This window comes from Aythya ferina (genome assembly GCF_964211825.1).
Source record: "Aythya ferina genome assembly, chromosome: 3".
In the NCBI taxonomy this organism is placed as follows: Eukaryota; Metazoa; Chordata; class Aves; order Anseriformes; family Anatidae; genus Aythya; species Aythya ferina.
Window position 1 is genome coordinate 43,535,948 of NC_140298.1, and position 26,032 is coordinate 43,561,979.

At 42.3% G+C, this 26,032-nt stretch overlaps 2 protein-coding genes across 3 annotated transcripts; both read left to right on the forward strand.

Annotated features, from left to right (window-relative positions):
- Nucleotide 1: 1 nt before the first annotated feature.
- On the forward strand, nt 2–20,355 carry GNPAT (glyceronephosphate O-acyltransferase; the record flags this gene model as incomplete). 2 transcript variants are annotated; one of them, XM_084515754.1, is made up of 16 exons in its annotated part: nt 2–286; nt 2,637–2,828; nt 4,196–4,372; nt 5,821–5,950; nt 8,374–8,501; nt 8,956–9,031; nt 9,612–9,763; nt 9,866–9,996; nt 10,693–10,916; nt 13,205–13,450; nt 14,445–14,524; nt 16,905–17,045; nt 17,923–18,022; nt 18,113–18,206; nt 19,427–19,488; nt 19,866–20,355. In XM_084515754.1, 16 exons carry the CDS (start codon nt 2–4, stop codon nt 19,907–19,909), a joined length of 2,262 nt encoding a protein of 753 aa, XP_084371880.1. In that variant the 3' UTR covers nt 19,910–20,355. The 2 variants fall into 2 exon arrangements, with proteins under 2 accessions (XP_084371880.1, XP_084371881.1); XM_084515755.1 differs by having other exon boundaries at nt 2,640–2,828.
- A 223-nt stretch (nt 20,356–20,578) lies between these two features.
- Nucleotides 20,579–25,392, forward strand: PDCD2 (programmed cell death 2). The gene is made up of 6 exons (XM_084515766.1): nt 20,579–20,891; nt 20,972–21,220; nt 22,372–22,563; nt 23,611–23,726; nt 24,600–24,716; nt 24,975–25,392. Exons 1-6 carry the CDS (start codon nt 20,594–20,596, stop codon nt 25,152–25,154), a joined length of 1,152 nt encoding a protein of 383 aa, XP_084371892.1. The 5' UTR covers nt 20,579–20,593; the 3' UTR covers nt 25,155–25,392.
- The last annotated feature ends 640 nt before the right edge of the window (nt 25,393–26,032 follow it).

Here is a 26,032-nt window from a genome sequence, read left to right on the forward strand (position 1 = left end):
GATGGCGCCGCCCATGGCGCGGCTCCTCCGCCCTCCCCCGCGCCCGCCCCAGCCCCAGCCCCAGCCCCAGCGCTGCGGGCAGCCGGGCCGGGACCGGGGCCGGGACCGGGGCAGGGACCGGGACCGGGGCTCCGCGGGGCCATGGGGGCCGCAGCCGCAGCGGCGGGGTAGGGCGGGCGAGCGGGGTGCGGCGAGGCGCGGTGCTGCTGCTGCTGCTGCTGCTGCTGGCACCATGGCGGCGGCGGCGGTGCCCGGGCGGGCGCGGCGAGGGACGCCCATGTACTCGGTAGGCTGCCCGCGGGGGGCTGCCCGCCTCGCCCCCTCCCCAAACGCTGTGGCGGCCCCCCGGGGGGATTTGGGGATGGCTGCGGGGACAGGGTGCCTCCTTCGCGTTCCCGTCCCTTCTGGGTGAGGGGGATGGAGGGCAGGGGGAGAGTCCTGGTGTCTGCGGGGATCCCCGATCTCCGTGTCCCCTGGTGCCACACGGGTGCGTCGTGAGTGCTCCCATTTTAGTGTTTTGGAAAATATAGGGAAGGCAGGGGTGTTCCTGGCTCCCACCGCTTTGTTTCTGTCACTGCCGGTGCCCCCATAGCCGCCTGCCCCTCTGGCTTCTTCGCCTGGAGGCTGCCGGGGGGGAGCCCACGCGGGGGAGCGCCTCGGCTGTGGGGCACCAGAGGAGCGAGGCGCTTCTCCCGTCATTAGCTCAGAGCTACCTCAGGCCGGGACACGAAAATAACTACTGCTGCGGGAAGAAACCCGCGGCAGGTCAAATCCAGAAATGTGAAATGGAGACGAGTGGCAGGGAGGTGACTTGGCCTTTGGCTGTGGCCTTGGTGAAGCCCCGCTCAGCGGGGACGCGTCGTGCAACGGCTGTGGCAGCGCAGCGGCTCCTGATGAGGCTGACGATACCGGGGCTGAGTGCTGGGTTGCTTCCTTTTTTGTTGTTTCTTGTGTTTTTAACATGGGGTTGCACGCTGTAGGATTTAAACTTTGGTGATCCCAAGAAATGTTGCTTAAATTTTCTGGGTAACGTCTTGTCTCGTACTGACCTAAGCAGGTGTGTGCTTAGAGCCGACCACTATTTGCTGAGGCTATTTTGAGCTATCTTTTTCACTATTATAAGGCATAAGTGTTTTTTTTTTTTTTTTTTCTCCTGTTTTATTTTTAATCAGGAGGGTTGATATAAGGTATCAAGGCAACTGATGACTAATACAAACTATTTCCAGCCTCCTTGTCACTTTGTGGCTTGCACGGCTCTTGCAAAATATCAGCCAGGTGAAAACCATGGGAGAAGACAGATTGAAAGCTGTGATACTAAACTTCCACGGTATCTCATGCTGATGAATGGACAGGAACGAAATGTTTGCTCTGTCCTCACTTTAAATGTCAGTTGCTCTCGATAATGTTGCTGATGTGGCTGCGGTCAACCAGCAGTGAAAGCTGACTCCCTCTCCCAAGGCTGAAAACCTGGCTGCTGCTGCTGCTGGGCATTTTGCTTATCTGTTCCTGGATTTCTCCTATGCGTTTGCTGGCCAGGCTTTCATCTTGAGGCCAGTGAAGGTCACTCTGACAGCCCGTGAAGCAATGTGTTCTCTCCTTCGCTTTCAGACTGGTTCTGCACAGGTTGTATAGGGGGAGAGAAGGCAAAATGAGTGGAAGGGGTGCCTGTGCTGCCCTTCAAGTTGTGCTGAAGAGGAAGACGCAAGCATTTTTATCTTAGCATCTTCTAGTAATAAATGTGCTTAATCATAACCGTTTCCTTTGTGTTGTGCTGAGCCTTGCTTGCCTGATGACTGTTGCTGCTGTTCTGAAGTGTGGAGGAATATGATTTAAAGACTAAGGGGTCATTCACGTGATCTGTGCTGTGAGAGGAGATAATAGGAGACATCTCGCTCCAGCACAGGGGATGCCCACTGACTCAAGGAGAAGAGTTTTGTCACTGAGATTTCTCAGTTAGCTGTGCATGTACTGCTAGCTTTCCTGCTTACTGGTGATGCTGGTCACTGAGGGACTGTGCTCTCTTTATACCATGTCACTTTTTGGTCTTCACGTGGCTGGTAATGTTTTTTTTGGTTCTGTTCCTACCTGGCTATGCGTTCTGTACCTTATGTCCAAGCCTGGTGAAAGCCAGCAGCGATCACCGAGATCCCACATCCAACTTAAAGCAGGATTATTTCTGGTGTTGATGATTGTGTTTTTATAATGTCATGCATGTTATTGCATTCATGCAGCTGCAAGAGTAGGGATCAAAGCTGTTTCAGTTAATACCTCTTAATCACGAGGACGCTGGAGGGAAGGCATTTTAGTTTTAAAGCTTAGGTGTTTCCTCAGCCTCTTCCTGTTGGACAGAATTAAGTAATGTGGCATATGGTGATTTGGGGACCTTTGCGGAGGGAAACGGTAGTTTCTTTTGTCTTTGCTTTCTTTTGGTTTTAGTTTCTAATTGCAGCATTGTTCTAAGCAGGCAATATTTGTTCATGCACTCAGAGCATGGAAAGGAGATGTTATAGAAAGGTTAACAACAACAAAAAAAAACACATTACAAAAATTGTGCACACTATTATTTTACTGCTGTAGGCAAGCAGATCACTGAATCTCTCGAGACAGTGTCTCATTCTTTATTTGTATGTTCCCAGCAGAAAGAGCTCACGTCAAAGAAAAGGGATGAGTTTGAAGATATCTTGGAGGAAAGGCGATTGTCCAGTGACTTGAGATATGCAATGAAATGTTACACTCCTGTGATCTACAAAGGACTTTCACCTTGCAAGCCAAATGCTATTAAAACTGCTGTTCTGCAGTCAGAGCAAGTTCAGTATGTTATCAAGCAGGTGAGTCTGAACACTGAGCTGGAAGACGAAGTAGATTGAACAGAGCCAAATTTTGTGTGGCAATGGGGGAAAAAAAAAGTTATTGCTGCTCTCGTCAAACACCAGAGCTGTAGTTTGAAAGGCACTCTGATAAATCAGTAACTAGGGAGGCACGCTCTTCTGGCAAGAAGAACAAATACTGGTTTACCAAAGAGTTGCCACTAAAGTTGTTGTGTCGTAGTGTTTTTATTTTCTGTATACGATATTTTACATCCAACTTAACCAATGTGCTTGACTTCTTTTTTTTTTCTCCTCCCCTGTCGTTGATACAGAGCAGCATTGAAAAAGATTTTACTTAGTAGTTTTTGTATTTTGAGGACATGTAGCAATTTTATGGGCTAGTGATGTATTTATGAATTAGTCATTGATACATTCTCTAAAATGAGAGTTATATTTTGACAGAAATTTTTCAGACAAGTGTCATGTGGTTAAAGGAAGTTAGTTCTGCTATTGCAATCTAGTTCTCAGCTTTGGACTAGAAATTACTGAAAGTATTTCTGGTCTCTAAACTGAGCTGTGCTGTTTGGGAAGCATTTTCTTTTGTCACTCTTCCTCTTTCTTCCTACTTCATGTGCTGTAAAAGGCACGTTCCTCATTCTATAACAGCAAAAAAACAAACTGTTCAACTAAATATTTATATATTTAGGAGAGAATGTAAATCTCTCCTCCTGTGTAAATAGAAGAGACGACCATTATGTAAGTCCGTTTTAAGAAACTTCAAAAGGGAATGTGTGTAAGAACAGAAAAAAGAACATTGATATGCAAAGCTGGTAGAGACAGCGCTTTGTATGCATTTCAGCTAGCAATTGCAACAGTAATACTCTACAAAGAAAATCAAGCTTGATAGGGCCGAGGTTCTTCAGCCAAGTCTGAAAATCCAATCCAAATGCACTTCAGAGATTTACTTGAATATCTCTGCAAACATAAGTTTATTTTTCCTGGATAAAGAAAATTGCACACAGCCTTCTTTAGACCAATAGTCTGTGAAATATTCTTAGAACTGAGCCTGCTCCAAAGATGCTACAGGCTAAAATATTCAGATGGCGTATTTGGGGGCGGAGGGGGGAGGAAATGTAACTACCCACCCCCCATTGACAGCTAAGCTCACCATGGATTTTGAACAGCTTTAACTTGGCTTTTACTTGCTGGTTGACAAAGAACAGATGCTGTGAGATTAGAATGTCCATATGAATGTCCTGTCCCATAAAATAAAATCTTGCTGGCTATTGCATTAGTGTTGCCATAATTGTTGTGGCACATTGAACAGTGTGCACGGGCAAGGAGAAAGAAACCACATCTGACTGCTCTTTTGTTTGTTTTCTCTTCAGTTAGCAAAAGAGATGGGAGAATCACCTGATATTATTCAAGAAGAAGCCACAGAAATCCTGGATGAGATGGGTCACAGTATGCAATTAGGAGCTGTCAGATTTTTTGCCTTTACTCTGAGCAAAATATTTAAACAGCTTTTCCAGAGAGTTTGTGTGAATGAAGAAGGAATGCAGAGAGTGAGTACTGCTGAGGAAAAATAAAAAGCTGTAATATTTTCATGCTGGTTGCTTAGGCAAAGACTCCCATCTTCACTTCCACTAAAAAATACAAAAAAAAAAAACAACAAACACCACCAAAAAAGACTGCACTTGCGTTTATTGCAGCTTTTCTAAATAAAGGGAGGGAAAGACAGATGATATGTAAGTTTTTGAGGCAAACAGTCAGCATCGTTTTTTGTACACTTTTCCAAATGTTTCCTGTGGTAAGATGTTTTGCATAAAACATCTTTCAGCTTTTGCAGAGATTATACAGGCCTTCATTTGGGATACATTTGGAAATGAGGAATATACGATCTGTAAGATTTAAATATAAATATAAATATATGTATATATATATTGCTTGTGCCATGTATTTTGATGCTTAGAAGGAATTTGTTTAAAACTTTTTAGTAGGATAAGAGTAATTGTGATCTTGCAGAAGTGAACTGTTCACATTATTTATGTTTGCATTTCTTTCCAGAGGGTTGTCATTAAAGGTAAATAGTTGTCAAAAAGAAGACACAGGTGACTGTCATCCTCTCTCTCTTGTTGCTTTTTTTTCACTTCTGTAATTGTTTTGCCAGCTTTTCAGGGATTTGAATTCCTAATTTTTTTTAAAAAAAGTTCTCTGTATGACTAATTTTGGTCAAGTGATTTATGAGATGTAAGATGAGAAACCCTTATTCAACAGTTTTGTTTCGAGAATACTTTGACCTCTTTTCTTTTAGTTTGATTTGCCATTTAAAATGGCAATTAATATAGTACATTCCTGAAGCAATTTCCATGTGGGTTGGAACATGACAATAGCTACCTGGGCAGTAGATAAATAGAAATGCTGGAACTGTTTCTGGAGGGAAAGAATGGTAAGTGGCCAAGAATATAAAAAGAAAAAGTTAAAGTTTTTTATTGCTTAATTCTATGTGGCTGAGTGGGTTGGCTGTTCTGCCAAACCTTCATACAGCTAAGATCCACGAAACACTGTGTACCTCTGAGGCAGGAGATGCCTGAAGTTTGCCCCAGTCCGGTGGGGATTTGTTGTGCCCTGTCTCATTGCAGGTTGTCACCCCTCTGGAGGAGGGTACAGTCCGTGCCCTGCAAGACTTAACAATGTCAACCCTTACAAGCCCTACTGGGTTTCCCGTTCCCATCAAAAGGGATTTGGATTGTGCTATCATGTAATGAGGTGGCCCTGCCTTTTGAGTCTTGTGGTGCCTCCAAATCACAGGTTGCTATTCTGGTAGCTACTGCTCCAAATTTCCTTCGACTCCATGCTGAAAAAGATATAAAGTATGTGGATAGAGAAACCACCCTCATCAACAAATCAGCTTTTGTTTGTCTGAAGCCACGTGAAGATCTGTATTTGCAAATTTCAACAGTTGTTCCGCAAATATTGGAGCAATATTGTTTGTTCTGGTTTTCTTTTTCAGCTGCAGCATGCCATTCAGGAGCACCCAGTTGTACTGCTGCCCAGTCACCGAAGCTACGTAGACTTTTTGATGCTGTCTTACTTGCTGTACACGTACGACTTGGCTTTGCCTGTCATTGCTGCAGGAATAGGCAAGTATGTTGTTTGAACGGTGTTTTCAGGATTCAGAGTACTGATAGCAACTGGTCTGGTATTTGCTGCTATAAATACTTGTGTTTAATTTCTGTTTCAAATACATTTTGTTAAAAACCCCTTGAGTTAGATGTTTGCAGTGTACGTGCCTCTCCTCTGTGCTGAGTGCCATCAAAAGTGAATTTTTTCATAGCAAGTTCAGCCAGAAGCACCTCACCTGCAGACCCAAAGCTGGGCAAAGAGAGGTGTTTGAAGCAGACTCTTCTGTATTACTGTCCTCGCCCAGAAACAAGCAAAAACTTGGCCATGAGCTCCTGTGTACACAGAAGGTTTTGCAATACCTGATACGGTTCTAAGCACAGTCATAGTAGCCAGATACGAAGTGCCAATCGCCTTGTGCTGGCTGGTGGTGTGACCGACTCCCTTGAAAGCATTGGCAGAGCTTCATTATGCCAAGTGCTGAGAGCAGAGCTGGCTGAGAAACAGAACTTTGTCAGAGGGCAAACTGGCAAGATTTTGAACGTAGGTCTAAAGCAGATTAAGCTGGTTTTATTTGTGGGAAGCAGTTATTGAAAACTAACAGTATCTTCTCAGTCAATGTGCTTTTTGAAACTCCTGTTTCTATGGCAGCATTTAACCAAGAAGCCTGATCTTCGAAGTCTGGAGTGTCAACCAAGTCTTCTAAGCAGGCATTCTGGGATCTGGTGCAGTGCTGTGCATGCACAGGCAAGCTAGCAAAGATCTGGGAACCTAGTATTCTGCTCTAGTTCGCTAGATTCTCTCTCTTAAAGACTGGGGAATGAATGAGCTTGGAATAAACAGATAAGGTGCTCCCCCCCATGTCACTTTTGTCAGATGAAAAAATGTTGCAGTGCTTTCGATGGAAAAGTATGTGAAGATGCTGCCATCAGCCTAAACCGCTTTCCATTTTCAGTAGATGATGTTTGATATCAGGAGCTTTGAGGAGCCTCTCACACAAAAGGTGTCACAGATTTTTTAGAACTGTTTTAAGTAAGTACCTGTAATGGTGAGAAGTTGTCTGTATTTTTTTCAGGTCTGTATTATGCTTACCTTTCCTCCCATTAAAAAGAATGGGGGCAGGGGTGATTTATGCCATTTTTGGAACAATTTCACCTAATCTTCTTCTGATACTGTAATACAGATTGGATCAGATGGGAATCTTTCAAGTGTGCAGGCTAGATCTTTACTGTTTTTTCCAGTTGGGAGATTGAGAATACCAGTAAAAAATCAGGGGGAGCTGGGAGAATAGGGAAGACAAGATGCTGCTGATATGTGAAGTAGGGGTATCCTGCCTTCTGTGTGATGCAGGTTAGCTTCTGGTGAATTCAGAATTTGATGTCTCATAGCTGCCTTTATCAAGGTGCTACAGCTACTTACCTGTCACATATTATTCTGAAGCTGCTCACATGCCAACACAGATATCGGTGTGGTGCTTTGTTAACTTTTGGATTAGACCCACTTTAAGCCTCAGAGCAGTATCTACAGATACTAGTACAAAAAAGATGTTGCATGTGTGTGTTATTTTAAGTTCCATAAGTGAAAATACAGTTGTCTGATTGTACACATAACTACAATGTGTTGTTAGAGGTTAACAAGATGTGATACAAGAACTAACTCAAGGTGCTACTTGTTGTGGGTCTCCTGATTGAGGAGTAAGTGCCTCTGCTTTGTTAGTTGTTGTTTGGTTTCAGGTAGCATACACCTAGATCTGTGGGGATTTGCTGCTATTGCCACCCAGGGTCCTGCAGCCAGTTTCCTTTTATCTATTTTATACAGTGAGTGAATCTCCATCCTCAAATCTTTCATTGATTGAGGTAGCAAGAAGGCTGAAGCAGCAAATAGCTGGCTGCTGTGTAGGCTCATTTTAAATGTCTCATGAATAAATTTAAATGTTTCTGAGTTTTGGCAAGTTAAACACTGGTTATGATTGCTTGAAACTAGGAAATTACCAAAAAATTTAGCTGATTTAGTCTACCATTCCTAAATTGATGAGTCAGGCTCTCAAATGGTATAATGTAATATAATTGGTCAGTTAATTTCCAGGGTTAATTTCTGTGTCTTCCGGGATATGTTCAATGGTAACTGCAGATGAGTGAGACAATGTACTTGAAAAAAAAAAAAAATACATAGTCTTCATTATGACTGAAATCTGGGCATCTAAATTATTGAAACAAATTGCTCTAAGTGAATGCTCTTTCCAAAAATAAAATATAAAACATTGAAAGCATCTTATAACATGACAATCACGTCTTCCGAGTACTTACAACAGAATCCTTGAAAGAGATCTCCTTTATCCTGGTAATTGAATCACTTTATTACATAAATTGTTTGTTTCTGCTGAAAGATATTAATCAATAAGTTTTGCGTTTGTGGTTTTGTTTTTTGTTGGATTGTTTTTCAGATTTCCTAGGAATGAAAATAGTTGGTGAGCTGCTGCGAAGGGCAGGTGCCTTTTTTATGCGGCGTTCCTTCGGTGGGAACAGGCTCTATTGGGCAGTTTTTGCTGAATACGTAAAAACTATGTTAAGGGTAAGTAAATTACTGAACTCTCAAAGTGTATGCTTAAGAAATACTGTATTGCAGTGATTCATGTTAAACGTGCATGATGTGAGCAGGATATTGAAAGTCTTCATCGTGGTCTGAGGAAATGGATTTTACCTCAGAATTCATGTGTGAAGAGCATGTTTGCAGTCTCTTCCTGCAGTTCATCAGTGGGTGATAAACAAATTGCTGAGCTTCAGTTTCCTTGGCTCATGTGTCCATATCTCATAACAGACAAAATATTTTTATTAATTTAACTGTATGTTGTGGCAAATACAATAGATGAATATAAGCTTCAAAATGACTGAAGTTAGAGATGCATGGCTTCCATTAAAAAAAAAAAAACTGCTTACTTTTTAAGTACTTAAAATTATTTGTGAGCGGTAAAGATGAAATGTTTTTATGTTTCTGACAAGCTTTTTTGTTTGTTTTACTTTTGTAGAATGGTTATGCCCCAATTGAGTTTTTTCTTGAAGGGACAAGAAGCCGCACTGCCAAGACTCTGACTCCAAAGTTTGGTGGGTTTGTCGGACACTTGGAACTTTTTATGATTAATGTTTTCCGTAGTGGTTATGTTATTCTAAAGTTGCTCAGCTAGGAAGGGATGTTGAAGTGGTAGGAAATTGGCAAAGTCTGTCATAGTGGAAAAAAACACTATAGTTTGATTTCCAAGGCCAAATAAAGAAGGGCAGCAATACATGCCTCTTGCACTCTGTTTCTTTCTCTCCCATTGTGTAACTAATTGCATAACTCTTCCCTATTTTCTTTCTGGAAAATAGGCTACCCCGTACCTGCACAGAAGTATTTTGAGCTGTTTCTAAAAGACAAGGGGAATCTTTAGAAAGATGATGATGAGCGAGTGCAAAGAAGTGCTATTGAAAAGAGCACAAACAGCTGTCCAAATGCATTGCTTAAATTTACCTTCTGTTCTAAAGCTTGGACAATGTCTTCTGCTTTTGCTTAGTGAAGAGAGAACAAACATAACATTCACCTATTTACAGTTTCTAAAACTTACTTAACTTTGAAAAAGATATCTTGCAGCTGCTTTTCACTTGAAGACAAGTGTTTCACTTTTTTTTTTTTTAATCCACTTTGCAGGTCTTCTCAGTATTGTGATGGAACCATTTTTTAAACGTGAAGTCTTTGACACGTACCTTGTTCCCATCAGCATCAGCTACGAGAGGATATTAGAAGAATCTCTCTATGCATATGAACTCCTAGGAGTCCCAAAGCCCAAAGAATCTACATCTGTGTGTAAATTCCTTAAGAACAGAATATAGGTGCATACACACCCTGCAGCATACACACCCCGCAGCACTAAAATTTTATTTCTGCTCTTCCCATTTTTTTAGGGGTTGTTAAAGGCCAGAAGGATCCTCAGCGACAATTTTGGTACCATACACATCTACGTTGGCCAGCCGGTGTCACTTAGAACGTTGGCTTCTGGGAGAATCAATCTCTGCCCGTATAACTTGGTTCCCAGGTACCAGATCTTTCCATGACTTATGCACAGGAAAAACATTTGTTTACATGTAGTCCTCACCAATGTAAAAATAATTAAGAAGTTTTTTGGTTTTCTTTTTTTTTTTTTTTTAACTTTGGTTTCAATTTCTCTCCTCTGCCCTCCATTTGACTACTGAAGATGTTTTGTCTGCACTCATAGCTATCATGTTTGTGACTGGCTGTTTCTGAAATAGGTTGTTACTTCCATTGCTCTGTTCTCGGTTGAGAAGGTGCCATTTTAAAAATTCATGATGGTGTATGAGTCTGGCAAAACTTTATTTTCTGAGAATGCAGTGGTTTTGTTACTTTAAAAATCTACTTTCTTTCCCTTCTTGTTTTATTACTACAAACAGTTTTGTGATTGTGTACCAAGAAGCTTCAGCTATGGCTAGAATTGGGTGGATTTGCAATTTGTTATATAAAATTATAATGCTTTTGAATGTTTTTCAGGATAGCAAGTGTATAGCATCAATACAGAGTTCTGTTTCAAATATTTTTGTGAATCTACTGATTGTTTTCTCTGTACTACATAGTGCATAGGTAGAATTACCCTCCAGATGTTAGGTGCTGGAAAGTAGTTATGGATCTTGGAGCAATACAGAGGAAATCTGTAATATAAATCATACTCTTCCCTATTTTGGAGCTTTTTAACCTTGAACTGCATGGTTCTTTTCAGACATCTTCCACAGAAGCCTTCTGAGGATATCCAAGAATTTGTCAGTGATGTGGCGTATAAAATGGAGCTCCTGCAAATCGAAAACATGGTTTTGAGCCCATGGGTGCTAGTTGCTGCCGTCCTGCTCCAGAATTTGCCAGCTATGGATTTTGAACTTCTAATAGAAAAGACGCTGTGGCTGAAAGGCTTAACACAGACTTTTGGAGGTTTCATTGAATGGCCTGGTATGCACAGAATGTGTTATTTCTGTTTCTTTTTTTGTTTGTTTGTTTGTTTATGAAGGATACATTATTTTTATGTGGAAGCAGTGTATAGTGACAATGTTACAGATTTGTTTTCATGGGTGCTGAGTCATAAATGGATTTCAGGATATGCCAAAAATGATGCTAACATAGAAAGGGTTTTGCCCTAGGGTCTATAGAAGATGCTACTCTGAAAAACAGTTATTTCCTGAAGCGTGTAATGAGCGAGAAATTATAGACTGTTTTATAACGTCTTTCTGAAGGTGGTCTTAAGTCCTAGGCAATTAATTACCAAGTCTGCAACAGTACCTCAGTAAAATGCTACATTTATTGCTTGATATTGGCTGTGAGTTGGTACTGTGGTAAAGAACTAGCCTAAACAAATGTGTGAAATAAATAAAACCAAAGCTATAATCTGATTATTTATTTTTAAATTTGACTTCATCCTTTTGGGGATGCAGTGATGACTTTTGAGGTAGTGGCTTCTATGTTTTTATATTATACACACACATACATAAATATATATATATATATATATATATTTGTGAGAAGGTTGATTCTTCTTCCTCTTCTGAACACTTGTTTTAAGCATCTCTCTTTGAGCCAAGCTGACACAGGTAATTTGTTTTGGAGCCTCAGGACATAAGTGGATAAGCTGGCAAAGAAAAATAGTGTGTGGTGCAAAAACCTTCTCACTGCAGGTATATTTAAACTATGGATCTTTGCTTTTGTACTTGTGTGTAATCAAGGATCACTCTCAGTATTGCAACAGAGAAATATGAGCAGGCCACAGTTATAACAGAGCTCTCATTTCTGGAAAAATATCACTTCTCCTTTCAGGTATCTTCACCGTAGTAAATGTGGACGCAGTCTGCTCCTGCCAGAATGTGAAAGGAAAAATGTCATGGTGGTGTTTAATATCATTTAGAATCTTACTGCTTAGTAAACTGAAGAATATACTGCATTTGGGTTTGCTTATTTATTTTGTTTTCATAGCAAAAATGAATAAACTTTTGCTTTAGTTGCAGAGAACGGAATATAGGCAAGGTATTGAGATGGAGGAAAAGATTTTGTTTGAGTGTGTTGGCCTTGCACTAGGTGTCATTTGCATAGAAACAGAGTTGTTTGTTCGTTTGGTTTGAATTGTCAATAATTTGAAAGAATAAACAATTTTAAAGGTTAGTTTGGAGATGTCACCATGTCAGCAGCTACATGCATCCTGTCTGTGCTGTTTCTTCTGCTCCCATGCTGGTTGGTGGTTACAGGCAGAACATTGGCTTAGGTTATAGAAATTTTATATTAAAAACAGGAACTGAAAAATGGCCCTCTCTCAGTTATTATTACACTGAGAAACTTGTGAAAACATTGCCAAAGCTGGAATACAGTAGGCTGAAGGAGCAAATAAGATGCAAGGAGGTTCTACGTGAAAGCTAGTGTAAGGGGAAAATATGTTTTTGTTTTCCAGTCGAAGTCTGGATTGATTTGATATGCTTGTGTTGCTCTGGTCATGTAAATGGTATTTTCATGTTCAGTTAAGTTTTTGTTGCTTCTTTCCTTGCTTGCTTAGTGGTTCACAATGTAGGGAATTTTGGTAGGGCTTAAAGCCTATGATATTCTAAAAAGATGACTGTATTTTAAGACTTGAGGTGCTGTTCTTTATCTGCTTAAAGTTCTTTGAAGGACTAATATAAAAAAATATAAAAAATAACAAACCCTAAACCCACCCAGTTCCTTGCTTTAGAGTTTTTAAAAGGATTTTAATGTAACAAAAGTATACTTGGGTTTAAGTGCAAGCTGTTTTCTTTTTGAGCAGGTACATTATGCAATGACCCCTCAGTTAGGATTTTTTTAAACTTAATTATGATGAGGGATTCCTTGTTTTTGAGAGTTGAAGAAAAACATTTTAAAGACTTGTGCATCTGATTCAAAGATTACAGTGTCAGGAATTCCTAAGCCAAAGTGTTTCCTTAATTATGACTGTTTCCATCAAATAGTTCTAGCCTCTTTTATTTGGAGGCACAGAATCTTTATTCCAGAGACAAAGAAATTACTTGTTACTGTTAGCAAGTGGAAGAATTTGACAGAAGTGTCTGAAATTTGTTCTCTCTGTTGTTCTCAGCCCAGGCATTGTCTACATTTTTCTAACTGAATGTTTGATGCAGTAATTGGTCCTAAAAACAAATCTTGATGAAATACTAGCATACTTCAGACAGTGTCAACAGAGACGTATTCTCTTTTGCATCTTCCTGACTCTTGCGTTTTCTTGCTAGATAATCTTTGTGCCAAAAAAGCAGTTACGTCTGCCCTCGCCCTGCATTCCAACATTGCTCGCCTCGTCAACGGCCACGTGGTCCTTAATGACACAGGAGAGGAAGATGGAGCTGTAGGGGAAATTGTCTTCAAGCGAGCTCTGGCCATCCTCATGTGTGGTAACTACAGAAACCAGTTGCTGAATGTCTTTGTGCGTCCCTCTCTGGTGGCACTCGCCTTGCAAATGACACGCAGCTTCAGGAAAGGTACGTTTGGGTAACTCGGGGAGCCCACTGTCATGTCAAGCTTTGCTCCCTGTCATGTCCTCAGTGAGAGGAGCAGGAGATTCCTGTGATTGATAGTGGGAACTACTTAACAGTTTTGTTCCAGGACTTTAAATAAGGTCCTGTGGCATAAATTGGGTGTGTTGGGAGGGGACTTTTTTTTTTTTTTTTTTTCCATTTTTGTTTACCCCTTGATACTTTTGAAGTATCAAGGCATATTCTGGTGAGACAGCAGGCACGGGGTGATTCCAGTTCTTATTTACACTGTTCTACAGTCCAGAAGTAGTTGAGTTTAGAAGAACATATTTGGGAGTGCTTAGGTTGCTTCCCTTGTGGTATACATTATGAAACTGCCAGAGGGTGAAATGGCCCCGAAAGTGGCAAAAATCACCTCTTGTATTTCAGCTATTAAATAAAAGCATGCTAGGCAGTGTCTCCTGTCTTTGTTGTGAGGCTCCCTTTCATGGCAGTGTAAAATAAACTACAACCGTTCATTGTTTTGTTGGCATTTAGCAGACCTGCTTTTTAGGTTACATACTACACTCAGTTCACATTCACACACAGTGCAGCCAGTTCTCAGCCTTTGTTCTCTTCCCAGTGCTGCTCCTGAAGTGTTTCAGTGCTTTCCAATACTTGGATCGTTAAGTAAAACTTCAAAATATATACCTTGGTTTTGTGCAGCATCTGACAGTATGGTATTTAATGTATGTTCTTAGAAGCTACAGTCCCCTGTTTTTGCCTTTGGTAAAATCTGAACCGAGTACTTTGACTACTTCCTGTTTTACTGTGGTGATTTCTGTTGTATATGTACTCATGGTTTTAATGTCAAGTTCAAATTTTATTTGAGGTAGATATTCTCTCTCAGGAATAATAATAGAGAGTAAATATTTTCTCTGAAATAAGGAGTTAATGGCTTTTCAATGGCATCCTTTTAAATTATGTTTTTTAAAACAACACTGTACAATATTTTTTTCAGAGGAAGTCTACAGCTGCTTCAGCATCTTGAGAGATGTGTTCTCTGATGAGTTCATCTTCTTTCCTGGTATTTCATTGAAGGTAAAAACATCCTTTATACAAAAATACTGATTGTCCATAGCACAGCCAGTTAAAATAGCATCTGATTTTGGGGCTCTGTTTAACACATGCCTTGTGATAAATACCTACAGAGATATCAGCTTAATCGGTAAGTGGGAGGGAGAACTTAAAAGAGGGTCAGAGTGGAGGTAGTCATTAGGTTAGTTGCAAAACATTGTGTGAATCCACAAGGTTGCATATGCAGTCTTTTTTTTAATTCCTCCACTGTGTTTTTTAAAAAAAAAAAAAACAAACAAACAAAAAAAAACAAAAAACTGAAACTTCCTGAACTATTGAAGTGAGCTGTAGCAGAAGTTTGGCTTTTTTATAAAAAACTACCAATCTTCTAGAATGAATATAAAAATTAGTAGAGCAGTCTTTTTTTTTTTCTTTATAATGAAGTGTAAATACTGTCCTGTTCCTTTGCGGTTATGAAAGAGACTTTAGGCTATGAAGAAAGTGTTAATGTAGGTCTAATTGTCTAATTGGACTCTTTCACAGAGTGGGTATGTTCTGTCAGCACAGAAGCAAAAGAGGAGTTTTCATTGAGGTTATAGCAGGGTCATTTTTCCTTAAAGCTCTTGCAGGCTGTGTAGCAGAGGGGGCACTGCTGCTCTTTCAGAAAGTTAAGCTATGGGTCCTATACTAATTACTGATCAACCATTGTATGTCCTTGTTATCCTTGACAAATAGAGTATGCAGTTCTAAATTTAAGTCCTTATTGTCTTCTGCTTGATTATAGTCCTTCTAGTGCAGCTGTGATCGGCTGCTTTGTGTAGCGCGATACGTGTGGTCTGTGCTGCTGGGGCTGCCGCAGCGCTGTGCCAACACCCAGAGCTGTGTGTGTTAGAGCACATCTCCCTACCACCTCTCCTCCAGTGCTGTATCTACCTCTGCAGCATTTATACAGCAGCTGGTGTTCCTCTTACACCTTGAAATCTGAATATTACGGTGCATATGTACACTTTTTTCTAGTATATAGTGTTAATGGCTTTGAGCCCTTTTAGATTTTTATTACTGGCAGTGTCTCGTGTAGATTCCGATATTACACTATGAGCACTAAGAAGGAAGTACTTAGAGTAAAGCCTGGTTTAAACCTCTGCAGATGAAATCTTACAGAGCTAGGAAGGTACAGCCTGTGAAGGTTTTTGAAGTGAAAGCCTTACTAATTGCACAACGGTGTCCCTAGCAGAGTCTTAGGGAAGCTTGAGTTGCATTGTATTTGCCTGAAAGCAGCTTCCCCTCATTCCACCCGCCTTCCCATATCAGCATTACTGAGACAAAGCCGGTATTGTTCGTGCGTGCTGCCTTGTTACAGCACTCAGTGTGTCTGCACGCTCTCCGAAAACAGCTGGACACAGAAAAGATGTGAAAACTGCAGGCAGTACTTTGATCCCTGCAGGACACGCTGTGTCAGTTTGTACACGTCCTGCAGGGTTGGACCTGGCTCTGGTCCAGCCAGCTTGAAAAGCAGGTGAGCACAAATTTATTAGTAAAAACTGGTTTGACGTCATACCCAATACAAACTGTAAGTCCAGGTGCAGTTTTTATTTGGGTTTAAAACAGCTTAAATGTGATTTTTGTTAAATGTTAAGGCCAAATATCTAATAGCGATATTTAATTGTGATCTTTCCTGCATTTAAAAAAAAAAAAAAAAGAAGGTAATTTACGTAAGAATATTCAGGATGCATGACTATATTAAAATCTCAGCAAGACACCCCTCGGGTCATCCACGTGTCTATCATGTCCACTCCCTCCCCCTTCTTTTCCTCTGGTAACGGAAGGAAAATAATTTTGTCACTGACATTTCCACAGTCTGTATCTTTTGGCCATTGTGTTGCCCTTTTTTTGTAGACAGCAGGTCAGTGAACTGCGTTATCGTTTATTGCTAACAGTGTGCATGAGATAAAAGAAAGCCCTGACTTAAAAAAAAATAATAAATAAAATTAAATTAAAAATTAAAAAAATCCACCACCATCACCAAACAAACAAAACAAACAAACAAAAAATCCTTAAAATAGACAACTTGTCTGTATTCCGACAGAATCCAAGGGAATACAAGCTGGCTGTTACAATAGCAACCACAGCCTCTTTCTAAGGTCCTAGGCTTGTTGTACTTCCAGATTTGCTCTAAGATTGTGTTCCCACTGCCTTTTTAGAAGGGTGTTTCTGGTATATAGGAAAATTTTGGTTCATGCTTCCAGAGAACCAAAGTGAGAAATGGAAGAAGTGTCATGTTGTGTGTTTTTTGTTGTGGTTTTGTTTTGATTTATTTTTTTGTGTTTGGTTGGTTGATTTTGTGGGAAAAAGTCTCTGCACTTGCTGTAGATGTTAACATTTCAGTTGCGGTTCTCTCTCCCAGGATTTTGAGGAAGGATGTTTTCTACTCACAAAATGTGATGCGATTCAAACAACTCAACAGGAAATCTACCTTACTGACAAAGGAAGTGTTATAGTATCTTTCTTGTCAGCTATGTTCAGACCTTTCGTGGAAGGTTATCAGGTAGGCTGTTTTCCAAAAATTATCTTTTTTATCCTGTGTTTTATACGAAAAGTAGTAGAGTAGTGATAGTTCTGCAGTACAAGGAGCGACTGTTTCCATGGCTGGAGAATGGAAGAGTTGAGAAATAGCAGTAACAGGTATCTTAACATCACCTTCCCTCCAGGAACCTGATTTCAACTTTTGGCTCAGACTTCTCAGAATGACTAAAGCAGTAAGCTGCTTTGTAACGTGACGAGCTATTGCGGGTATACAAGCTGCACAGGGAGTATGCTGCTGGCAGGCTCCCTTGCTCTTTCATAGAGGAAATCTTGCTTAATTCATTTTGTGTCCCATATCTGGTAGGATTGTGTGTGTGTGTTTGTTGTGTTTTTTTTCCCCCAAAGGTTTTAATATGGCTAAACACTTACAATCCTGTAATATATAACCTGCACAAAAATAGGAGGCTAAAATCTCTATGTCAGCATAACATTGGTGGGAATGTAGATGTTTGAACCTAGTAGATGAGGGAACCGTTAATGATCTGGTGTGTGACTTAGGCTGGTCTGTACTGATTTGCCTGATTTTATTCCGATCTGTAAAAACAGATAGTGCTTTAATAGAATTATACTGGGTTTGATTGCAAGAACAGAAATGTTAAATTGATGTCTAAGGTAACCATTTCAGTAATGTATGCTGAGTCTTTTAATATTAAGATTCTCATGCACGCTAAACAGTAATAAATTTTTCAGGTGTGCTATTTAATGATACCTTTTGATTTCCTCCCCTATCTTTTCAAAGTGTAATAACGTTACTTCCTTTTGGGGACATCTTTGTAACTAATAACAAATTGATAATCACAAGGAAAGAAGTGCTGATGTTTATTTTCTTGTAATGTTAGTTAATTTTCAGATACCTATCAAAGGAAACAAGAGAAGCCTTTACGGAGAAGCAATTTGTACCTGGAGTCCGCAACTTTGTTTTTCAGCTTCTTGAAAAGGGTGCGTACAGCTGTCATGCAACATGATTTTAGGAGCTTAATCTGTTAATGAACAGTGGTAAAACTTTCGTTTTTTTTCTGCTTTCTGTAGGGAATACACAGTGTTATGAAGCGCTGTCTTCTGACATGCAGAAAAACGCCTTAGCAGCTCTTGTGCAAATGGGTGCAGTAAAGAAGAAGAAAATGTAAGCAACGTTGGCTTTTTGTTATATAAAAGACAACGTGGGGTTTTACTGGAAATTCTTAATGACTGATCTATTAGCATTAAGCAGTACAGCACACACCTGATCACCTGAGCATCAGTCAACTGAAGGTTGATTTGGATTTACCTGAGTTGTGGTGAAGACCCAGGTAGTTGCTTTCTGTTCGCATTGTGGAAGCAGAGTGGAACCCCTCAGAGTGAAAACAGTCCCGCGGGACCCAGCAACAGAATTCAATAACTCACTACTGGGCTTCTTCTGACTCCCTTTTCTAAACCTTTTGGTTTTCAAAATCTTTACCAGGGCTTTGATAAGCAAATAGAAAAGCCCTGCTTATTCTGTGTGTTACAGTAAGCCTCATCAGGCAATGTAAGCAATAATCAGGAATACTAATACTTTTTTGTGTTTTGGCACTGAAATCTCAAATCAACTCCAATGAAAGCTTAGACATTAAAGTTACTTAACACTGTTCCCCAGACTAATATTAAACAACAGCTACATCTATGCTTATACAGAAACATGGTTACGTATACTTCATGTTATCAGATTAATTTGTGTTGAGGTGGTACTTCTTATATTTAAAATTATAACCATAGAAGACCCTGCTACAAGTCCCCACATTGTCTTGACTGTTTTATAGAACAGTGTTGGCAGCTGATGACCTAATTTTTTTTTTCTTATTTGTCTGTCGAGGAAATGAATTGGTTAAGGTTTGTATTGCTCTTGGAAAGCGCACAAAGTGCTGTTGTTGTATGTCCCCCTGCTATGTCATTATGCTAACTAAATGTCTGTAGCTGAATTCCCCTTTCAAGTAAATGGAATAAATCAAGTGCAACAGATTTTGAGATCAGCAGAAGGTTTGATTCAGTTTCAGTGACACGGTCTTGAAAATTGTACCACTGAAAACAAACAAACAAATGTTCTCTTCTTGTGGTTATCCCCAATAAAAAAATGAGGGAATACAGACACAGGGGGTGTAAATGAGAGGAAAGATAAACCCTAACAATCCTTGAATACACTTGTGTTTAAAAGTCTGCTGTGACCTAAAAATTGATAAGTACGCTGGTAGGATGAAGAATGTGATGACATTATGAAAATGTTTCATTCAGATTATTTGTGTAGAAATAACTGAAATAAGAGATATCCATTGAAGTAACAATTTTGTGGTTTTTTTGTTTGTTTGTTTTGTTTTGTTTTAACTGTAGGTCCAGTGGATTCACTTACAATGTAAATCAAGAGGCTGTTAATAAAATCCTGGATGTGTTTGGTGAGTGTCTTGAGCGGTCTCTAGTTCATTTGAAGAGAACTTCTGAAGTTACAAAGGAGTTTGGTTGTGAGGCATTGGAAGGGGCTGCCCAGGGAAGTGGTGGAGTCACCATCCCTGGGTGTCTTTAAAAGACGTTTAGATGTAGAGCTTAGGGATATGGTTTAGTGGAGGACTGGTTAGTGTTAGGTCAGAGGTTGGACTCAGTGACCTCGGAGGTCTCTTCCAACCTAGGTGATTCTGTGATTGTGTGAGTTTGGACAACGAAGATATGTTAGACCTAGTGTTTTTTCCTAATAGTTCCTCATATAAACCAAAAGGTAATTTAATAGAGCACTTGCAAGTAAGTGATTTTTTTTTTTTCTTCTTCTTTTTGTCAGATGCCAGGATACCTGTACAGAAGCCTGTGGCTGCAAGACTTTAAGTGGTTTTTGATGCTGTGACTGGACGTGAGTACCTGCTGGGGGCACAGACCACTGCCAGAGCGGAGCGGGGACGGCAGCAGACCAAGCTCACGCCTTGTCCGTCTGTCTGGACGTTGTCAGCGTGCGAGGCAGAAGCAGGCACCGAGGCTGTGGAAGGGTGGTCTTCACCTGGGGTACTTCCCCTAACCACTTAGAGACTGCTGCCGCCGCTGGCTAGAGTTATATTTGTATACTCACCTGTGGTTTGCTTTGTAAAATGGATTAAACCTTTTTTTTTTTTTTTTTTTTTTTGGATACCTATTTAAAGAGAAGCGCACAGTAACGCCTACTTAAAATACATTTTTTAGACTCGTAACGAGCCACCTGGTCGGTCTCAAAGATTTCCCTGGCGAAGCTGTAACGGGGGGCACCGACGGCTGCGCATTAAAACGAGCGTCCAGACAAACGCCTTGCCGGCTGCCTGTGTGCGGGACGAGGCCCGGGGGGCGAAACCCTTGCGGGGGGGGAGCTGCGGCTTTCAACCACGGCTCGGCCGCCTCACGGCCGTTGCGTTGCGTTGCGTTGCGTTGCCGAGCGGGGCCGCTGGGGGCTCGCTGCGCTGAGGCGGCGGGGCGGAGCCGTTGGCGGGCGGCCGTTGGGCGGCCGTTGGGCGGCGCTGAGGGGCGCTCCGCCTGGCCGCGGCGATGGCGGGCGGCGTGGAGCTGGGCTTCGCGGCGGCGGCCGGCCCGGAGGACGCGTGGCGGCTGCGCAGCGCCTACTTCCCCAGCAAGCTGGGCGGGCGGCCGGCCTGGCTGGGCGAGGACGGGCTGCCGGGCCTCGGCGCCCTGCGCTGCGCCCGCTGCCAGCAGCCCCGCGCCTTCCTGCTGCAGCTCTACGCGCCGCTGCCCGGCCGCCGCGACGCCTTCCACCGCAGCCTCTTCGTCTTCGCCTGCCGCGGCGCCGCCTGCTACCGCCTGCCCGGCCCCGGCGGGCCGCTCTGCGGTGAGCCCGGGGGCTGGTGGCGGTGCGGGGGGCGCCCCGCTGCCCGGCCCGGCCCCGCTGAGCGCCGCCTCTCCCCGCAGTGTTCCGGAGCCAGCTGCCGCGGCGGAACCGCTTCTACCCCGAGGAGCCGCCCCCCGAGGATCCCCCGCCGGGCCCCGTGGCTCCTCCCGGGCGGCTCCGCAGCGGCGCCCGCCTGTGCCGCGTCTGCGGCTGCCTCGGGCCCCGCGCCTGCGGCCGCTGCCACCGCGCCGCCTACTGCGGGACCGAGCACCAGGCGCTGGACTGGCGCCGCGGGCACCGCCGCACCTGCGGGCAGGCCGGGGATGCAGGTGGGTCCCCAGCGGGCCCCCAGCCGGGCTGGCTGAGAGAGGCCGCTGGGGTAGCGCTGGTGGAGGGCTGCGGATGGCTGTGCTGGTAGGGGCTGGCTGCAGGATGGAGGAGTGTGGGGAACAACGCTGTTGTTCCTGACACACTGCTTGTGCCCTCTGCGGGTTGCCTTTAAAATGCCTTCGTAAAGGAGCACACGAGGTGATGACTAAAACGACACTGTGCAGGTCAGTAGAAAAAAAGTACTTCAGATTTGTTTTAGAAGACAGCCTTTTCTTATGCCAGCCCTTCCCTCTCACGCTGACATCTCATTCACACTTCTGGGATGTTCCAAGGAGAAGTACAGAGTGTTTAAAGGATTTGGTAGTGCGATGTAACTTGGTGAGCGTGTGCTGTGTCTCTGTTCAGGCATTGAGCTAGTCCCTCCAACCGGGGCTGCAGGAAGTGGAAGCACTGCACCGAGCCTGTCTGAATTTAAGAAGAGATTGGACTGTGAACTTAGGCACATGGTCTGAACTTTTGGGTAGACCTGTGCGGTGTCGAGAGTTGGACTTGATGATCCTTAAGGGTCCCTTCCAACTCAGGATATTCTATGATTCTATGATTCTATGAAAGTGATTCATGCAAATCAAGTTATGGGTCAGGCTTTTGAGTCACGTAACTGGAACAGTGAGAATATGAAACATAACAGAACACAACTAATGCTATCGTTACGGAAGGCATCGTCGATGCATCTGTGGAAACTTTGGCTCCTGAAAATATGCAGTGGGCAAATGTGAGGAATGGTGTGGCCTCAGGGTACTCAATGCAGACTTGACTTGTGTGCATATGCTGCTTAGAATGGGATATGCACAGAGGTGTCAAACTGCAGTTCTTTGGGATTTTTTTAAATGCAGCTGCTAAGACTGTCTGTCTTCCGTGTCATGTGGAGTTACAAAGGCTCAGAGCAATGCATCATTTACTGTAGGTTTTCTACTCTTGTTAGAATTTTTCTTATTTTTGTATCAGATTTAACAATGATGTAGGTTTGTATTTTTTTCACCCTTGCCATGTTTGGGTTGTATTTTTGCTACGCAGCTTGCTGTGGATACTTTTGGTGAGAAGAGCGTGAAATATGAATTGGCGTTGTGAAGTGATGTTTTCTGCTTTGCAGATAACTCGGAGAATGCGACGACAGCTCCAGGCGAGGACAAATTCCTTTTCCCAGAATATGAGATTTTGATAGAACCTGAGGAACCAGAATTTCCTGCTGACAGCAGTGCTGATCCTGATGATGACAAAGGAGCTGCAGGTACATCAAAGGAAGCAGAAGAACAGGAGGAACACAGAGTTAGTAGCAGCACAGGTAAGAAACATGACACTGCAATTCTTCTTAACGAAGCCTGTCTTACCTCTTTAAAATACCACATGCTGTTATTTTTAAGAGTTCCATCTAAGCTACTGGTGACAAAAAGCTGTAGTCAGTAGCGGTGCAGGCTTTTTGTATACATCCCATATTAATTAAGTGTTCTTATGGGAGAGACTCACTGGGCCCCAGCCCTGGGAGTTGTTAGAGCAGCTGCTGCAGATAGCTAGGAGCATACTGTGCCCTTGTGTGCTTTGCTCAAGTACGTTAAAACTTGAGTGAGATGAGCAGGGTCCTGAGCATCTGCTTCTTTCTGGACACTGCGGGAAGCAGGAGCCTGGATTAGAGGTTCTCGGTTTAGCTTGTTTTAATACATGGAAAATGCATGCTGAACCTCGTTGTCTTTACCAGAAGGAAACTGTCCTGAGGTTATTTTCGTTGTCCTTGAATTCAGAACTTGAAGTGCAGGCCCTTTCTCCACAAAATTAATGTGTTTGTAGTCACCGCACAGGCTTTGCACACACCCAAGGTTTGCGGTTACAGGGGAAAGCTGCTGGGTTCCCAGCTGGCCCTAAAGCTGGCTGGAGGCTGCTCGATGCTCCGCATTGATGTGAAGGTGGGAGGGCTGTGGCAGGAGTGCAGCAGACGCCCTCCTCAGTGATAGAAACTGGAAGTGTGTCCTGTGTGCAGCATGGGCGGCCTTTTCCAGATGTCACATGCTGAAGGCTTAGCGCTTAGTGATCCCTGCTGGAAGCCATAAATGTTGGTAGATGACCTCCTTCTCTTTCTAATGTGCAATTACTCATGTCTATGGTTAAAATGCTACTAAAACTAATAAACGGATATGTGCCAGGATCTTAGGTGTCACAAATTAAAAAACGTGTCTTAGAGTGATGTACACTGGGAATGGCTGCGAACAAAATACACTTACAGATGCAACATTGTTTTAAATTTTTGGCTGTCTTGCATTAACCTGTAATGTTTGTGGGTTGTGTTTGTTTGTTTGTTTGCTTGTTTTTTTTTTTGTTTTTTTTTTTTCTTGCTTAGGTGAAGGGAGTCAGTCCTTAGATGAAGAAACACTGGAAGCAATGGCAAAACATGAGACTGAAGACGACAAGATTTTCCGCATGTTTAAAGAGCGAATAGCTGCTGAACCAGAGCAGGTCAGAATATAAGTATATGGGGCATACATAGAACTTGCAGATTCTGGCACAGCATTGTTCTCCACCTGTTTCACTTCCATGTCTGTGATTATAAATGGTGATGGAAATGCCTCCTCATTCTCTAAACACTTTAACATAGGCTAATCTTCTGTAGGGGCCAGATCATATAAAACATGCAACTATTTAAAACAAAAACACGGTTCCTGGTTCCATGCAAAGGAAACACATGAAAGGAAATCCGTGAAAGCAGAGGAGGAAGCAGCAAGTCTCTCTGTTTTTCAGCTTGTAGCTCAGGCATTAGGGTGAACGTCTAAGAAGTAGGAGACCTTGAGTCTGTTTTCCCCTTGCTTGGGGTAGGTGCATCATCTCCATGCATAAGTGCCCTCTTGCTGATAAGGCCTGATTAGCTATGTAAGTATTTAGATAGTAATAGAACAAAAAAGAATAAAAATGTCTGAAAATACTTAAATCTTGGACAGTAGGATAATCCCCTTGTATTTAGACTCAAAACTGCAAACAGAGCTGTGCTGCATCCCTGACTTCTCTGTACACTTCTGTGTACTCATCTATCAGTCCTCTCTGCCTCCATCTCAAAGCTAAAATACCTGTCTAGCATTTATGGGTCCCTTAATTTGAGAAATACAAACTACAGTGATCTAGGGATAAATTGCAAAGAAGGCTACGTGAATACTTACACAAGTTTTCTTAACCAGCTGAGTCCATGCAAAGAACAGTTTTGTTTAGAATTCTGCATTTGCTGCTGATTGACTTGTTTCTACACCCATCTTACACCTTTGTCTACGTCAGTAACCACTCATTTTATAACCAGCTGAGAAGGCAGTCTCGATCACTTAACCTTCTGCTTAATTCTAGATCATTAGATACTGCAGAGGAGGAGAAGGCCCAATCTGGGTATCGAGGGAAAATATCCCCAAAGAACAAGATATCCCAAATTGTGCATGTGGTGCCAAAAGAGTATTTGAATTCCAGGTATGTAAATTCATTTAAAGGTAATGCAGGTAACATAGTTCAGGCTTAACGGGTCTAATTGTGTAGGTATTGACTTATGCTTAGAGCAAAGGAGTTGAAGTTGGTACTAAATAATGATGCAAATTTGTACAGAGCCCGTATTTACTATTGCAATTACTTTTCCCTATAGGATTTTCCAATTTAAAAAGTGTGTTTCCATAGAGAGAGAGAGTAAAGAGCGGTTGTGGGCTACCTCTAACCCCTTTTTTTCCCCTGAAGATTATGCCACAGATCCTGAACCACCTCCAGGTTGACAGCCTTGGAGAGAGCATTGACTGGGGAACACTGGTGGTGTACACGTGTGCTGAGAACTGCGGGGATGAAAACGAGTACGTTGAGGAGTTCATATGGAAACAAGACTTCTCCACATCCTCTATTAAATTTCCATCAAGTTCCTAAGTTGCATCTAAATGTTATGTTTTCCTTGTTTAGTGCATCTGTGCATTTTGCAAGTAGGTAACTGAACTAACATCAGTGACACCTGTCTATCCTGTAACAATACAACTACTAGGAGACTGTGACAGCCTCTTTATGGTGCTCCAGAGGAGCAACTTCAACAGGCCAGATGCAATTATTAATTGAATTTTGGTTCAAATCTCAGTTCTGAATGTTTAAATAAAGCTGAGATGTTTTTGGACTCATAAGCGTCTTTTGTTGGTGGCTGAACTTTAAGAACTTAGATGATTGTCTGCCAGGGTTTTCTTTGGGCCTCTCAAAAATGAATTCACAGAGAAAAGCAGACTGCAGTAAGATGCTCCGCAGGCATACAGCAGTCATAGCGAAGGTGAAACTGCTCAACCACTCAACGTGCAGCCTAAAGCAACAGTTGCTACACATCGTAATTCTTGGTAATTCAGTTTGACTTAAAAACATTAGCAGAATGCAGAAATAGTTCAACTCTGCCTGATGCAGAAGCAGCTTAGATGTATTCTGGGATGGCTGGCTTTGCCTGTCTGCTACCTACTGTTTGTGGTGGCTGATTCTCACTCTGAACCGTACCTTAGCACTGCTGCCTTGGCCGAGGCTTAAAACAAGTGCCTCCTGTGGGAATTATTCGGGTATGTGACTGCTGTACAGCTGAGGCAAGAGAAGAACAAAATGGTAATGTTTAAGTTACCATAGTGGTTGTTTAACTACCCCTGTGGCTAAGAGCTACACTTCCAGGAAAGATCAGGAAAAAGCATGGATGGTGACAGACTTTGCTCAAAAGCAATCAATCAGGAACATTGGCCAGCTTACGGTGCAGCACTGACAGTGATGCAGTTCTTGGGTGGCTT

What these genes read in the sequence shown, in the direction of transcription:
- PDCD2 (XM_084515766.1), top strand. Translation starts at nt 20,594, where the DNA reads ATGGCGGGCGGCGTGGAGCTGGGCTTCGCGGCGGCGGCCGGCCCGGAG. An exon ending in CGGGCAGGCCGGGGATGCAG is followed by an intron (nt 21,221 to 22,371) that starts GTGGGTCCCCAG and finishes TCTGCTTTGCAG; the next exon opens with ATAACTCGGAGAATGCGACG. An exon ending in AAAGAGTATTTGAATTCCAG is followed by an intron (nt 24,717 to 24,974) that starts GTATGTAAATTC and finishes TTTCCCCTGAAG; the next exon opens with ATTATGCCACAGATCCTGAA.